General features: G+C 40.3%; 2 protein-coding genes across 3 annotated transcripts; one reads left to right on the top strand and one right to left on the bottom strand.

Moving 5' to 3' along the window:
* Positions 1-4,052, bottom strand: fsaf1 (40S small subunit processome assembly factor 1). Of its 2 annotated transcripts, none has more exons than XM_079214760.1 (9): positions 3,914-4,052; positions 3,230-3,424; positions 2,878-2,978; positions 1,990-2,052; positions 1,762-1,857; positions 1,589-1,675; positions 1,336-1,373; positions 824-962; positions 1-694 (listed from the first exon to the last, which is right to left on the bottom strand). In XM_079214760.1, exons 1-8 carry the CDS (start codon positions 3,978-3,980, stop codon positions 824-826), a joined length of 786 nt encoding a protein of 261 aa, XP_079070886.1. In that variant the 5' UTR covers positions 3,981-4,052; the 3' UTR covers positions 1-694. The 2 variants fall into 2 exon arrangements, with proteins under 2 accessions (XP_079070886.1, XP_079070885.1); XM_079214759.1 differs by having other exon boundaries at positions 828-962.
* Positions 4,053-4,288: 236 nt separating this feature from the next.
* gnpat (glyceronephosphate O-acyltransferase) lies at positions 4,289-14,152 on the top strand (the record flags this gene model as incomplete). Its single annotated transcript, XM_079214667.1, has 17 exons — positions 4,289-4,312; positions 5,014-5,205; positions 5,983-6,159; positions 6,250-6,379; positions 6,639-6,766; positions 6,967-7,042; positions 7,328-7,479; positions 9,017-9,147; positions 9,402-9,640; positions 9,727-9,825; positions 10,448-10,627; positions 10,947-11,026; positions 11,149-11,289; positions 11,805-11,904; positions 12,002-12,095; positions 12,744-12,805; positions 12,893-14,152. The coding sequence occupies 17 exons, from the start codon at positions 4,289-4,291 to the stop codon at positions 12,934-12,936; spliced, it is 2,049 nt and encodes a 682-aa protein (XP_079070793.1). The 3' UTR covers positions 12,937-14,152.
* Between the last annotated feature and the right edge of the window lie 2,910 nt (positions 14,153-17,062).

The following is a 17,062-nucleotide window of genomic DNA, read 5'->3' as shown; positions in this document are numbered from 1 at the left end:
TAAATCTATAAAGATCTCTACTCGTTTTCACCTCGAACGCAGCTTCTTGGGTCCGTCAAGAAGTAGTGTACATACATGCAAGGGTTTATAAAAAGGGAGAAAAACTACTCTCATGTTTGTGTGTCTTTTCATGAAAACATCTGTAAGGATTTAACTTTTGTGTACATATTTTTTTTTAATGATTACCCTCCTCTGTACTGTTATGATCCCCTCCCTTCCTGCCAATGTAAATGTTTTGTACAACTACATGGTTTGTATATGAGAAATGCATTGTACCTGCATTATTTAAACACCTTTACCGTGTAAAACACAAGAAACGCAAATGTCTTCTTTTGTTTTTTTGGGGTTATTTATAAAAAGAAAATAAATTAACTGTGATGGAATATGATTTGACCAAAGTCTCCAGTTTTGTGCATCTACATCCTGCCACTCGGCCCAGTCGGGGTCCACTTTGAGGATCGGTAAATTGGATTCTTGTCTCCACAGTCGGTCTCCAGCAACACTGTCCTGTATCTCACTGCAGTTGAGTCCTCTGGAAATCAGCCCTCGAGCTCACGTTGTATTCGGCTCTCGTGCTCTCCCTCATAACACTGCAAACAGTCCTGCAGTGAGATGAGTCACTGATGGTGTTAGGAAGCCACTTCTTTCTCTGGTCTGCTTGTGTTTTTCCATCCTGGAGGATATCGTCACGCACCTGCAAACACAAACACACATATTTAAACCATGAAACATTAATCCTCAACTCCGAAGTGTCCAAACTTTGGTGCACCAGATCTCTTAATTCCTTTGAGATCATTAGCGAAAAGTACAAGAACACACTTGCCTACTTGCGTTTCTTGTTGCCTTTGATTTTCTGGATCTCCATGGAGCTGAGCATCAGCATGCCGTTCTTGAAGCGGCCCACCTGACCCGTGGGGGCCGAGCCAGAACCAGAAGTAGAGGACACGTTCTTCTTCTTGGCCCTAGTGAAGAAGGCAGCACAGTCACACACAAGTTTCAACCACTCCGACGCGACAAGACAACAAGTATCTGTCCATTTCGTTACACTAAACCAAAACACTAGTGCTGTGTTTTCAATCCATAAATTATGAATATTTTTTTAATGAAGGATGAATATTGAGCTTGCGAAAACTACTCAGATAATTACTGCATGTACGATATCTCAATAGAAAACAGATTAAAAAACACTCGTACAAAGACGATGTTTGCTGATGTTTGGTCTTGAAATGTTGGTTTCAATACTCTTTACACCACCCTACTGCCATGTGATATCTACGTATCAAACGCTAGTGCAAAATGTTTACAGATATAGTCAGAGGAGCTGCCTTCACCCACCTTTGATTATTCGGCTTCTTCTTCTTTTTCTTCAGGTCCTACAAAGTGACGACACGGGGTATAATAAGAACAGGTGGAGGTTTCTTCTTTATTACCACTGTTGTGTTTATTTGAACACATTTAAAATGTGTTTAGGATGTAATGGAAACACATCTCTATTTTAAATAATAAAATACATCTGCATATAATACAAGTAAAGCCGGAGCAGTTAGTGTTAAACCTGAGGCCGACCGACTGAAGGGGCGGGTCTTACCGTCTGAACCTCCTCCTTTGCCTTCTGCTTCTTGTCTTGGATCCGCTGCTGCAGCATCTTGTAGTTGACGTAGTCCTTCTTGGGAGCCTGATTAGAAACAAAATGATTTACTCGTAAACTGGTCACTTTGCGACTAAATAGGTACAGGACTTGAGAAAAACTGTTTTCCTTACTCGGGCTCCCAGCATGATCGCTCTGTCTTGTTCAAAAACCCGCTGCTGCTCCTTCTTATAGCCCGTGATTCCAAACCGATGGACCTCAAGACGAGACTGATGCCAACAAATATAGTGAAAGTGAGTTAGGTGACAATTTCCACATAACAAAGCAGCTCCAAAATTAAGCCATGATAAGAAACAAATCTCTTTATAAAAACAACAACAACAACAACAACAACACATCACCTTTTCCAGGTTGAGCACTTCTAGCTGGTCGCTCTCGTTCTCCTCCGCCATCTTCTGAAGGGCCTTGGAGTGAGGACGACACATAAAAGACAAGAGGAAAGTGAAGCGAATGGATGGTGACAAGAAGTACATTAACAGAGAATATGTTGACTGGAGGTTAGGTTTCAAAATGTCAGCGATGGAACGGGTTCTGCAATTTGCACAAATAGACTACTTGATGTCAAATCAAGTGCTAGTGAGCAAATGGCCACATTTTTCATTAACTCTGTAGCTTCATGTCGCAGAGGAAGAGGATGTTGTCACCTCTCTTGCAAAGGAAAATTCACTTCCTTTCCTCCACCATCTATTTGGCTACGGTTCAATCCTCTGAAGCAATATATTTAGTGCCATAACGAAACTTCCCTTTCTGATGTACATCAATTCTGCATCACCAGTTCTGACCAGCAACACACAGTATAAAATGCAGTGCAAACGACTGATCATTTTCTCAGTACAGATGATGGCAAAATGCTAAAGTTTGGATAATTTCAATGCAATATTTTTTTTAAATAGAATGTATTAAAACAGTTGATCTCTGCTCTTTTCTTATTAATCATAGTACCATTTTCCAGGCAAAAAAAGTTAAACGTTCGTTAGTTCCAGCTTTTCAAATGTTAGGATTTAATTGATTTTTGTGTTGTGTATGATAGAAAACTGAATATATTTGGGGTTTGAACATTTGGTTGAAAAAAACAATGTAATGGTTCTTCAATTATATTATGGATGCACATTTTCCAATATGCTTCTCTTCGATCTTTAGCACTGACGGGGCAAGACAATGCACAGTTGATTAATGCACCTTCCTTTAGTATAAAGGAAGTCCATGGTGAGCTAAAGTAGTAGACTTACGGGTATTTTGTCGGGCGCTGTAGTCTGCTTGGTTTTCCGGTTCTTTCTGGGGTCCTGATAGGTTACAACCTTCACATCGCTTACCCGCTTGATGGTTGGACCTGAGCAGGACGTGACTCATTTAAATACATATTGTCCATATATTTGGTCATTGACAGCTGTGCATATGTAGAGATGCTGAATCAAAAATTGATACATAGGCTTAAGTGCTACGAGTAGCATTTTCAAACATTAATATGACAAATTATCTGGATGCCTCTGGCTTGATTCCTGAAAACAAGATGAGTCAATGGAGGGTAGATCCATCACATGCGTGTGGGGCTGTTCCTCAGCTTGTTGCTATGCTGCCCACCTGTTTGCTCCGTCGGTGGTTGTTGTTGTTGTTGTTGCTGCTGTTCAGAGCCAACATTATTCACATTGTTGTCTTCAGAGTCCCTGCAGATATCTTTGACTGCAGGTAACTCCTCTTCTTCTGCTTCCTCCTCATATATTTTTCTTTTCTTCTTCTTCTGAGACTTGAGCTTCGTTTTGGATGCTGGTCCATCATCTGAAACATCGGTCAACAACAAGAACATGAAATGAAAGTCTCCCTCAAGTCCCTGCAACTTTTTGGGAAACACGATCAATTAAGCACACAAGACAATAGCTGAATATTAAGTCAGCATGCGTCTCTGTTAATTACACATTAATACAATGTAGGCAATACAACATGATAACTCTGCCGCACATTCTACCTTTACAAAGTTAATAATGTCATAATGGTGTTATAAACAATCACCTTTTACTGGATTGAACGTGTTTGTGCTGTGATCGGAGACGAGCCATGCACGGGACAAACGGGGATCTTTGATTAACGTCAGTTCAATATTGTTAGCCGAATTACGAACGTGACACAACGAATACATTATTCTAGTTTTAAACCGTAATATAGAGTTAGGGGACCCACGGCCAACCAAGTAAGATAGGAGTTAACCAACAACACACAGCCTTTCGAGGCATGCTAGTAAACCTAGCATATCTAGCTAACAGCACTTACCAAACTCGTAAAGTGTATCCAAAACGTTCTCAAGAAACAAACAATCTTCGTCTTCTTTTCCGTTCATTTTAAGCTAATGGTAGAAACAGGAAAACAGGAAAACAAAACCTATTACTTCTCGGGACTCAACGATATCCGCCGTTTGACAACATACAACGTAACGCTAAAGCACGTGTGACGATAGGTGATCCTTTCCGGCCACCGTAGTTCCGGAAATGCCACTGAAACGCCAGTTAATACGCCCATGTGAAGTTCTCCTGTTAACAACTAACCTAAACGTGTTTTATATATTAAGAGGGGGGAACTGCACAAACACCCCTGGACGTATGAGTTCACGGGTCGCAGCGTATATGAGTTTGTAAATAGTGACAAAGAATGGCATCCGGCGATGTTTATTCGGTACGTATGCTTCGCTTCACTTCGCCGCTGGCTGAGCTCACTCGGCTAGCTGTCCGCGGTGGCTCAGCGCTGTCTGCTTGACGTTAGACACGCAAACGGATCAAATCCGAATTAATGCACGTATGTAACGAAACGGCATCGACACGAACAGTGAAGGGGTCTTTCATTTGGCAATTTTGTTGTGTGGCATTTTGTCACCGATACAATCACTATTAAGTAATCACACTTTGCATTTCTTTAATGTGTATCCTGCAGGATGTTTTCTTTGCATAGAACATAGAAGCGTATGATGTGTTTATTTTTGGTTCGTCACATTTTAATTGTGTCCAATAGTAAACTTATTCCCTGCAGATGCAACAGTGTTTCCAAACAATAGCTTCTCCATGTATTACTGCCAACTCTGAAACATTTCAGAGGGAAATATTGCACTTTTCGTGTTTTTACTTCACCATAGTTAATTAAACTCCCAATATGTGTATTATATGTTACAAATGAGGTATTGTTATGGATTAAACTGATCAAATGCAGTTGCAGTTACCTCCACCTACAAGTACAGCAACAACATTGTAATGCTTTTATGTCTTTACTGCTCAGTACTGTGAATTTGTCAACAATATGTTACAATATTTTAGGGTTTCAGTAATGCACAACTAAGTAATATGGGTCTATGTCTTGATTCTATTATGTTTTGCTTTTAATAGCAAAGAGACCCTATGCTGAAGAAGAGGGATGACTTTGAGGACATTTTGGAGGAGAGGAGGAACTCCAGTGACGTGAGATACGCCCTCAGGTGCTACACTCCGGTTCTCTACAAAGGCGTGGCGGCCTGTACACCCAGCATGCTGAAGAGCATGGTGCTCCAGTCGGATACACTGCACTATGTCATCAGCCAGGTGAGAGTGAGGTGGTCTGACGGCAGGTTGACGTTCTGGTTATGCCTGATGGACGTGGTCTCAAGATTACACTCAAACGTTATTAAGAGAAGTGCATCTTTTTCTTTAGTTTCTAGTCTTTATTGTCTGATTTAGTGACCTGGCGGCTTCATCGTAAGGATTTCTGCATGGACTCATACGGTAGACAAGAATTAATTAACTTTGTTCTTCTCTTTATATAGATACATTTATTTATTCATCAGCTTGCAGCGAAAACATTTCATACAGCTGTATTACTAGTAGGTTTAAATATTAAACCGTATTTCAAGTTAGTACAGACATATACATTTTCATATCTAATTAACAGAAAGTAGATTCCTAGTTTATAACACAAATGGTTCATAACTGTAAGATACAGAAGTATAATTTTTTTTAAGGCTGCAGATACATAGCAAATACCAGGTTATTCATTTTGCAATTACTGTTCACCTTTCTAGCATAACAAATATATATGATGTTTATATATTGTATTTAATCCATATATTTCCACTTTTGCACTCACATTTTTCACTTTATATTTAATGAGCATTGTTTGAGGGAGCCTGAGATCGAACATGTGCATCGCCAACGACTGTTTCTCTGTAAATGCATATGACCATGAAACTCTCAAACTACAAAGTTGTAGAAAACCAGTACCATGCTTTGGTCTTCAGATCTCAAATACATTTATAATTGTATGTATTAGGCTTAAAATGTAATTATTGTTTCAATTGACCCTTTTTATTTTGAATGGTCCAGGTTTCCAAAGAGTCGGGCAGGGAGACTGATGCCGTCCAGGAGGAGGCGTCCGCCATCTTGGATGAGATGGCTCACTGTCTGCAGCTCAACACTGTTCGCTTCTTTGCCTTCACACTCACCAAGGCCTTCAAATCCTTGTTCAGGAGCATCTGTGTGAACGAAGAGGGCATCCGGAGGGTGAGACATTGGACCCGAAGAACAAGAGTGAGAGTGAAACGGTTGACGCAGACAAATGCACGCCTCATCTCCTCTTTGCTTTGTCCTCAGCTCCAGCAGGCCATTCACGAGCACCCGGTGGTCCTGTTGCCCAGCCACCGCAGTTACATGGACTTCCTGCTGATGTCATACCTCCTGTACACCTACGACCTGACTCTGCCTGTCATTGCTGCCGGCATGGGTAAGTACGGAAGAGACCGACATCCACTGAGTTACAAGCACATAATGTTGACTCTGTTTTAGAAAGGTGTTGGTTCTATATTATAGCATGTTTTTGAATCTGTACATACGACAATTGGTTTGAACTGAAGCATATTTAGTATTATATTTAGTTTAAATGAGTCAAATTACGGCCAGAATAACGGTAACACTCCTTAATATGATACAGGTCAACACCGTCATGAGTTGCACATACCCCAACAGTTGGTTTGTCCCTGCAGACTTCATGGGGATGAAATTTATTGGGGAGATGCTCCGGATGTCTGGAGCGTTCTTCATCCGGAGGTCATTTGGTGGGGACAAGATGTACTGGGCTGTCTTCTCGGAGTACGTCAAGACCATGCTGAAGGTGTGGAGAACTTTCTTTCCTCATACATCTTTTTTTCCCAGTTAAGAAGTGACCTTTTCTTGTACTAAGGTGGTGGAGTCGTGGCATTTTTGTGTGAGGCCATTTCTATGGTATTATAAAAGCTTTTTTCTTCAGTTAGTTCACAATGACAGCAACAGTTTATTGTACTGATTATTTTATGATTTGGGTTTTATTTTTAGACTGGATTTGCACCAGTTGAATTTTTTCTAGAGGGCACCAGAAGCCGGACGTCCAAGTCTTTGACTCCAAAGTTGGGTAAGGTACAAGCAAAAGCAACTGTGAACTCTCCGAGCTTTAAATGGGAAAAATGAAACGCTAAATCCACAAGTTATCTGTCGGACATCTGCAGTTGGATGAACATATATGTGACAAAAAAGTGAAAATGTTGTAAAATAAGTCATCATTATTTATTAGCAAATATCCAAGATAATTATACATACATGGTTCTGCAAATTTCCAATTTTCTGCGATGCAACTGACGAGACACATTTTATTCCATAAAGCTTTTCCTGCCACCCTCATCTCTCTGTCCTCTCCCAGGTCTGTTGAATATAGCCATGGATCCGTTCCTTAAAGGCGAGGTGTTTGACGTGAGCGTGGTCCCAGTCAGCATCAGCTATGAGAGGATCTTGGAGGAGACTCTTTATGCCAGAGAGCTGTTGGGTATTCCCAAACCCAAGGAGTCCACTTCAGTGAGTCATTTAAACGTCTGTGGCCGGTTTCACAAAACACTTCAAGTCAGAGTTAATGTTTCCTCAAAATACAATACGTTGCACAAAACACCCTTAAGTCTTTTCTTCATGGTTTCCTTAAAATGTTCTCTTAAGTATTTACGGTCTTATTCTAAAGGAATCCCTGAGAGCTAGTGTTAGAAAAATGTACTCGACACCTGGTGGTAAAATCATTGATCAGGACATTTATTCGTCGCAAGGAAGGAGCACAGAAGAATTGCACAACATGATATGTGAATTGCGTATCCTGGGCTGCTCTCTGAACGAGCAAAGAGTTACCTCTTAAATACATGAATGATACAATCACAGAAGCTCTCATGACGTCTTTAGATTACCTTGCATCGGCATGGCCATATAATACCAAGGAACCGTATGTTCCCAAAACAGAGACATGTAGGCATCCCCAGTCTCATGACTATCAGAAGGTCACTTGAAAAGCATATGTATGTTTTAACAGGAAAGTAGGTCAAATGAGAAGCCACAAGCCTTTACACAGTATATGATTAATAAACAGAACATATGATTATTAATATAACTGTGAAACAGGAATTGATTAATAGTTAATATGTTTTTTCTTCCAACAGCTAGTTAAACAGTTGCACAAAAGGTCTCAGCACCCAAAGTAAGGAAACATGCGCAATGGATAGGCTTAATGATGATTGAGTGATTTCACATTATATTTGACCGTAACAGTGACAGTATAACATTGTAGAGTTATCTGTGTATGCAATGGTAACAGCCAATCACAACACTAATCAGGTAAAATGGAACATACTTTCTGCAGCTGTGCACTTTAAGCTCCTTTGCTATTAGTGATCTATCCACAGTTATATGCTACAGGATCTTTCCAGTCAGTAAAAGGTGAGGTATTTCATGTCCAACGGTGTGCCGCTTCATTCATCAATTTTCAAATGCCCATTGGTGATGAAGTTTGGGGATGAGACACGGCACCTCTTTAAAGTTGCCGGATTATCAAAGATGTGCAGGGTGATAGACGGGACCCACTTCATGTTTAAGCGCCCTTAACAATTTGGATATCAATTTGTTCACTGAAAAAAAACTATAATAATTTCAGTCACTGTCCAGTTAGTCTGCAATCATGAAAGTAAAGTTACCAATGCTTTCTTTGATTGTATACCTCCAGATGTATAACATATTTACTCTTCTAAAGAATTTGGTGTTCTCGTCTTCTTGGCCAACTTTGTGAAACGATAGCCGGCTCAGACAAAACACGTGTGACCAATTGCCCTGCTGTGAAAGTTAGTTTCCCTTAACTATGGAATTATTTAAAGGGATTCTGTGCAACTCTCCTGAAAAGAAAATATGCCTCATACTTGAGAAGAAAACTTGAAGTGTTTTGTGCAATCAGGAAATGGAAACACAGTTGCTATTTATTGTTATGCAAAACCCTTATACGTAATATTTTGCAGCCTGCACACATGTGCTGCGATGTGGCTCTCTGCTCATCGCTAGTTCTTGTTATTCATTTCTTCTGTAGGGTCTGTTCAAAGCCAGAAAGATCCTCAGTGAAGACTACGGCAGTATCCATGTGTACTTTGGTCAACCTGTGTCTGTTAGGAGTTTAGCCGAGGGCAAAGTGAACCGCTGCCAGTTCAACCTCGTACCAAGGTATGATATCTCAACAATACATGTTGTGTGTAGTCTAAAGAACAGTAGGACGTCGTATGTTTGCATTTCCCCTGTGTATTGTGCGGAGTTAATATTCATGCAAAATCTCCAATAAACGCCTCAGGTCTGCTCTTCATTCTAGTTCGGATGTATATTGTAACAATGGGTCAGCTATCAGAACTTTCACAGCTATTAGAGCTTTACTTTTTTCATGCTACTAAAAACATGAATTAACTGTAATATTTCCATTCAAGACACATCCCGGGGAAGCCCGACGAGGACATCCACAGCTTTGTGAATGACTCGGCCTACAAGCTGGTGCGGGCCCAGGAGGAGAACATGGTCCTGAAGCCGTGGGTCCTTCTGGCCTCCCTGCTGCTCCAGAACCAGGCGGCCGGGCAGAAACGGGGGGTCGCGCTGGGCAAGCTGACGGCACAGGCCGTGTGGCTCAGGGACCTTTCCCGGCAGTACGGAGCCTTCCTTCACTGGCCCGGTACTTAACGTGCCCGCTACTTAAAGGTTCACAGTCGTACTGCTGGCTCTCTGTGTGCTCAAGTGGGTACTTTCTCTCTCCTTTAGACCAAATTACTCCATCAGAAGTAGTGTCCTCCAGTCTTTCCCTGCATCAAGGTCTAGTGAGGATCAGTGAGGGAAAAGTCCAGCTGGCAGTGGAACAAGGTCTGTGTTTGTTTGTTTGTGTTTCTTGCCGTCTATTTCTGTTTTTCATGTAACATCAGGGTAACTCAACAAAATGAGGTTGCAGAGTACATTTAAGGCATTTAGCTGTCACTTAATAATACACATCATAACAATAATAATACAACTCACAATAAAACTCTCTTTGTCTAGCACCTTTCATACAAGACATGCATCAGAAAGAGCTTTGGAATAAGCAAAAAATAGACCAAGAAAATAAGATAAAAAAAATAAAGCACACAAAATGTGAACATACGATGAAGAAAGAAAATACAAAATAATCCCCAGTGAAGTGAAACAATTGAGGATACAGAGTTAAACACTGACCTTTTAACCTTGTAATTTAGCTTTCATAATCACTATATAATAAAAGGTTTACAACAGACTATGATGTATTTTTAAGCCGATATAAGGAAAATTCTAAGTTTATAACAATGTGCCCTATTAGTCAACAAGTATATTATTACAACTGTGTATTACTATGTTGTTAAATGTTTATATACTGCTCATTAATACTAAATAGCTTAAAAAGAAGTGTTACCAATGCATGAAATGATAAAAAGAACAGTTGTGGCATTTCCTGACACTGAACTTTACACTGAAGAAGGAGGACAACCAGTGGGACCAGGGGATCCTCCCAGCGCCGCCACTCCGGAAGAGAAGCTCTTGAGCCGGGCGGTCATCGTCCTCTCCTGCGCTTCCTACAGGAACCAGGCGCTGCACGTCTTCCTCCGGCCGGCGCTGCTGGCCTCAGCCATCCACGCTACTTCCTCCAACCAGAAACGTAAGACTGAGAGAGAGAGACACACACACACACACACACACACACACACACACACACACACACACACACACACACACACACACACACACACACACACACTCTGTTTGCCTGCTTAGTAATGCTTTAAACTACACATTTAATTATTTAATCTTATTGTTCTAGTTTCACACTAGAATTTCCACAACATGAAGTTGATTTTTGTCCCTTTTTTTTTTTTTAAGGCCTTTTTTCTTTTCGTACATTAACAATGAAAAGCCACCTATCATACATATCATATTGGCTGGTATTGGCTGCGTGCTCATCATGATGTGTTTTGCAGAGGAGGTCTTCAACAGTTTCAGCTTCCTAAGAAACATGTTTTCCAATGAGTTCATCCTCTGTCCTGGAGCTACAGTGCAGGTAAGAAGCCCCATTCAGATACTGCTGTGCTTGAAATGAATGTATAGAAGTGAATGGCTCTGTTGTAAATATTTGACTGTATGGATGGCCACAGCTTTCATACGTCGCTCTGTGCTCTGAAGGACTTTGAGGAGGCCAGCTACCTGCTGGTGAAGACCGGAGCTCTGCAGGTTACCCAGCAGGAGGTTGTGGTGACTGAAGGAGGACACAGAGCACTGGCCTTCCTCATCAGTATGCTGGAGCCCTTCTTGCAAGGATACCAGGTGAGGGAGACACGAGGCGGTTGGTAGTGTGGTTTTGTATACAGAAGGGTAGTTGTGTGCACAGTAATCAGTTCAAGAAAAAGAAGAGTGTGTCTGCACGTTGACTCAAAGCCTCTTTTTACTTTCAGAATGTTTCTGAACTATTTGATTTTGTTTTTACAGCCCAGTTGCTGTTTCTAATTTGCATTATATATAGATTATGTTTTATTAAGTTGATACTATATCTTTGACTCGTATGTAAACTTTAAAACAACTTAACCGTGTAATAACAGGGTTTTTTCAGACTGCATGTGTACTCAGCACACCGCTTATTTCCCAAGTATCCTTTTCCGACCGCTTGATATATTTATATCCTTACATGGACTTCATTTCACGTAGCATTTAATATTTCATTTTGCAGATGCATGTATAAACAGTACGTACGTACACAAGTTAAAATATATGCAAACATCCTGCTTGTTTTCATTAACGACCAGAGATGTTGAAGAAAGTTTGTGTGTGTGTGTGTGTTACAGGTGGTGTGCCGGTTTCTGTGTGAAGAGGCCACTGAGACTCTGACAGAAAAACAGTTTATTCCTGCCGTCCGGAAATTCATCATCAAACATCTTCTAGCAGGTTTTTTCTCCTTAAAAGCCATTTTTCTTTTTTTTGTTTGGTTTTGGCCCGCTACAAAATGTACAAATGGCATGTTGTAAATGTGTGTGTTCTCCAGGTGGACTCAGGTATGCTGAAGTGTTGTCATCTGACCTTCAGAAAAACTCTCTGGCTGCTTTTCTAAGACTTGGAGCTGTGCAGAAAGTCAATGGGTATGTTGGTTTTGATCACCCTTGAGTGCCTGTTCGTCTTCCAAGCCGAGCTACAAATACAAAACTTTAATGACGGGTATACAGCATATCAGTGAGGGAAGACCATCCTCTGGAAACTACCTGAATTTAATATCACACACGGTGTGATACCTTTTAAGCCGAGTTAATGGTTTTATGTGTAAGACCATAATGGTCATTATATTCAATATATCATATTAACATAGTTTATTATGGTAACATAAAGGTTTAAAGTTTGAGGTGATTTGTTCAGGTAATTTCAGCTTTTAATGTGTAATTGAGCTGTAAATAATATTTCATTCACTTGTGTCAAGTCAATTTATTTAGGGAAAAATCACAAATTTTACTCAAAGGGCTTTACAATCTGAACATCACCCTTGAAAAAGATTTTTTTTTTTTATTGAATTTATTGTCATCATGCAATGACAGCGTTGGACAACACATTTCTGTTGTAGCTCTGATTGCTACACAAGCAAAATAAATGTCACTTCTTATAGCATCCAGCCATGAAGATAGTTTGGGGTTTATTTACTCTGAATAGTCAACAAAAATGACTGGGAAGCACTTTCCCTGGAACTACTCAAACTTGATTTTGCACTGAATAATAACCACTCAATGTGTTTACTCCAGTGCGGATCAGGTGACGTTGAAGGTCAACAAGGTGATGGTGAACTCATTGGAAGACACTCTAGGTAAGAAGCGAGCTGTCCGTTATGCACCCAGAGGGAATCAATCATGCTTTCCTTAAAAGCAAATCTCAAATGTGTCTCTTTGTCTAGGAGGAAAACTGCCCACTGAGAAAGCTGTCGCCGCTCGCCTCTAATTCACTGACCTCGTTAGCCAAAAAGAGGATTGAGGAGTGTGGATAATTTTTTACCTGCATCCAGCAGCTCTTTTCTCAGCGTGGCCGGCCAGGTTCAACCAGACTGAATAATTTCCATCTGGTGACAGCTTAATTTATTTTCTTTAATTTCACTATCTTCACCTCTCTTTTCAATATGCCCCTTTTCTCTCGCTCCGATCTTTTAATTAACAAAAAGCTTTTATACATGTTCATTAAGCCAGATGATGACTAAGGCCTGCAGAGGTCTATCAGCAAGCTCTTTGCATCATTTAAAAAAAACGGTGAGACTTTTGCTGTGAGCCGCCTCGTGAAAGCTTCTGAATGTGCCCACTCCACTCAGGATGGTGGCCGTTCCCCAGTGCATTTGATGAGTATCCTCTAACACTCGGCGTGGCTTTTCTTTGTGTTATTCTGTTTCATATCTGTCTGATTATTAGCTGTTGGACTTATCTCTCTTATTTTGAGCACTTTAATGATTTGATTCATGCCATGTGGTGTGGAACTGTATCTTAACACTCCTTTGACAACCTGCTTTTCTTCTTTTGTGGAACAAAAGTTGCTTCAAATTGGTGGATTTTAAGATTTGGTTGATTACATGATTTAGCGTTTGGTTACACCTTTTCTTTTGCACCGTTTGAATATATTTGAGTTGAACTTACCACAGAGCCAATGTCTACTTCAAGAATGGCTTGTTTGAGGTGTCGTTGTTGGATTTAAAGCCACCCTCAGGCCTTCGGCCAACACAAAGAGCTTCATTCATCTTTGTTTACACAGTGGAGCGCATCGCTCCAAGCGTAATACCAGTGTTGCATAGTTGCCAAACTCCATATACAATTGCAGTTACCGTAGTTATTTCCCAAGCACTACCAGCTACACCAAAATAACAAGTTTGACGTTTTTGTTCACTGTTGCAGATCATTTATATATTTCTCAAGTCTAGAATAGTTACTGCTAAATGTGCTAAATTAAGTCAGGAAATGTCTTTTTTTTTTTTTTCTTTTAAAACAACTACCGTACAAAGTAGCTCCGCAGCTAACGGACGTTTGTAGAGCAACAACCTGCCTGTCAGATCGTGTCATTTCAAAGTGTGTTTTTTCAGTCACGGCTTTTATATTGTGTAATGTCTAAATATTTGACTCCTTTGAGTTTGTGTGTGTGTTTGTGTGTATGTGTTGGGTGAGGCCTTTTACTACAAACTGTACAGGGTGATAAAAGCATGTTAATAAAGTGTTTTGAAATGCAACATTTCAGACCAGATTGCGTCTCTTCTGTCAATTATCTGGGGTCAAATTGCTCAGATTGATTTAAAATTCACATCATTCTATTACATGTGTTTGTTTGATAGTCAAACCTCTTGTGACAAACAGCTCAGAGAAACAGTTTGATCCTAATCGATTAAAACATGATGTGATCATATTCAATAATGCTGATGTGTTTACTCAAATGAAAAGAGAACATCTGAGTTTCATAAAATATGAGCAATAATTTTCACCTGGTGAAGGATTTGGTATCGAGTGTAGAAGCCACTGTTTGCATTTATCTGTTTGCCAATTGTTTCCAAACTGAAGCCACTGAGAAGAAGTATTCAGATCCTTTACCTTTTTTTAAGTATGAATATCACACTGTGAAAATACTCCACTGCAAGTGAAAGTCCAGAGTTCTAAACCCTTATCTAAAACTCTAACCTTTTTCGTGGTGTTCAGGTCTGTGGGACCCATTTTCCTTTTTTTTAATCAAAAGCAAAATTATACGATTCAGTATTTTTTCTGACTCATTGGCCGTGGCTCATTTTCTGTAAAGAACATAAATCAGACAGGGAAATGTTTTGGCTTAATCTGCCCCAAAATCTCAGGTTTTCAGTGTTCTATGCACTGACCTCAAGGTTCTATGCTTTGCTGTTAGGGTTCTATGCTCTGACCTCAGGGTTCTATGCTCTGACCTCAAGGTTCTATGCTCTGACCTCAGGGTTCTATGCTCTGACCTCAAGGTTCTATGCACTGACCTCAAGGTTCTATGTTTTGCTGTTAGGGTTCTATGCTCTGACCTCAAGGTTCTATGCTCTAACCTCAGCTAGTTCCAGAATGAAGACCATCCTGTCAGCAGCTAGCAAGGGAAGAAATATGGATGTCAAATTGTGAAATTGAATGTTCTTCTTGAATAAAGGCCTGTGATGCCACCTCCTCATATGCTTGGAACGTACCACTCAGAAACATCAAGGAATGAGAGTTGTGCTGGGCTAGACTCAAGGACTCAGTGGACACAGCATCACATGCAACAATCTTTTTACCACACAAAAGCTGGAACAGGAGCTCCTGAAGAGGAAGCTGACCAAGGTGGGAACAATACGGAAAACAATCTGAGCTCCACCTCAACTGCTGACTACACAGAACAGGCCGGTCACTCATACATGTGATCTAACAAAGGTAAAGGGAAAATATAAACCATATATATGCTGTTTGTATTGCTTGTAATTGGGATGAATTAATCATCTGTATTTTAATATAAAATTGTGTGATTGTGTTTATTAAAACCCCCAAAATGCAGCGGGTCCACCCGCTTATAAAAGAATATGAACACCACACAAGTATTTAAGTATTTTCAGTCAAATTCACTGAAATTTATGCAAATCGAAAGTACAAATTTGCACTAAAATGTTCCCTGTGTATTACTATTATATATGATGTTAATAATAATAACAATGTTATGTTGTGTTGCATTCATGTTGCATTTTAGGGCTGTAAATGTTTAAGCTTGAGTTCATTTGACCTCAATCCTTTACATTATATGATTAGCTTAATTCACAGAAAGCATTTTATTCTGTCAGGGCATCTTATGTTTGTGTGAGAACCACACCTCTCTTAAAAAGTCAAAAACAGCTGCTGTCTGCTTCTTGGCAATGCATTTTTCCAGCTGATCCAATGGGTTTTATTGTGTATTTAGCTAATTTTTTCAGCGTTAAAGAAACAAGTAATTATTTAGTTCATCACAAACATAAACAGATCAACACATCTGGATGTATATAGTTTTCACTGGACAGACGGGGGATGCAAAATGTAACCCTGAAAAGTAACTTAAGCTCCAAGACAAATGTAGTAGTATAAAAAGTACAACACTTGTCTCTGAGATAGTGAAGCATTAAGCAGGTACCTACAATGTGAATAAGTACAGCAGTAAATGTATTTAGTTATATTCCACATCTGCAAACAAATGATGATGTAGCATCATGGAAGACCTTATTGAGCATCTTTCACTAAATAGCACAAGTTGGTGAGAAACCCTCCATACAACCTCTAGGTGTCAGACTTGCCTCTCTTTAAGCTCTTTCTTCATGGCAGGTTCACACACACACACACACACACACACACACACACACACACACACACACACACACACACACACACACACACACACACACACACACACACACAGCAGCATTTTTCATTTGTTTTTGTGGCTCTGCTGCTGAGTAAGAGACTGCTGCCAGCAAATCCACCACTTTCCATCCTTATTGCCCTTTCTCTCACACTCACTCAGTATCTGACAAATTATCGGTTCATCTAAAGTTGCCGTACCAAATTGCTTATACACACACTCCAGTCCATCCATCCCTCCATTTATTTCCTCCTCCTGCTTTCTCTTTCACTCCATCCATATCCGTCTCCCCGGTGGTGGTGTATAATACTGTCAGCCACAGCCATATCAGCATTTTATCTGCTACATTATGACAAGCTGTATGGGACACACGCACACACACACACACACGCACACGCACACATACAGGAGGGCAACACCCTAATAAACTACTTTCTGACCCATGGTAGCCGCTGGGAAACGAAGGCAGCGGACAGAAGTGCATTGCATTTAGTTTTGTTCCTTTAAATCTTGTTGGTGTTATTGCTTTACTTTGTGTGTGTGTGTGTGTGTGTGTGTGTGTGTGTGTGTGTATAGGCGTGACTGAGTGCTCTGGTGTTGTGCCCGGAGGGGTTTGCGGAGGTCTATATGTTGGGAATTGATTGAAAGAGAAAGGGACCCTGGTGTATACTGTTTCAGCAGTTAACCTTAGGTAATGGTAGGTTGATGGATTCAGCTCATTTGCTGCTGCAGA

This window comes from Taurulus bubalis, assembly GCF_910589615.1.
Source record: "Taurulus bubalis genome assembly, chromosome: 3".
Lineage (NCBI taxonomy): Eukaryota > Metazoa > Chordata > Actinopteri > Perciformes > Cottidae > Taurulus > Taurulus bubalis.
Note: the sequence above shows the minus strand (reverse complement) of the source record. Positions and strands in the feature narration are given on the sequence as shown.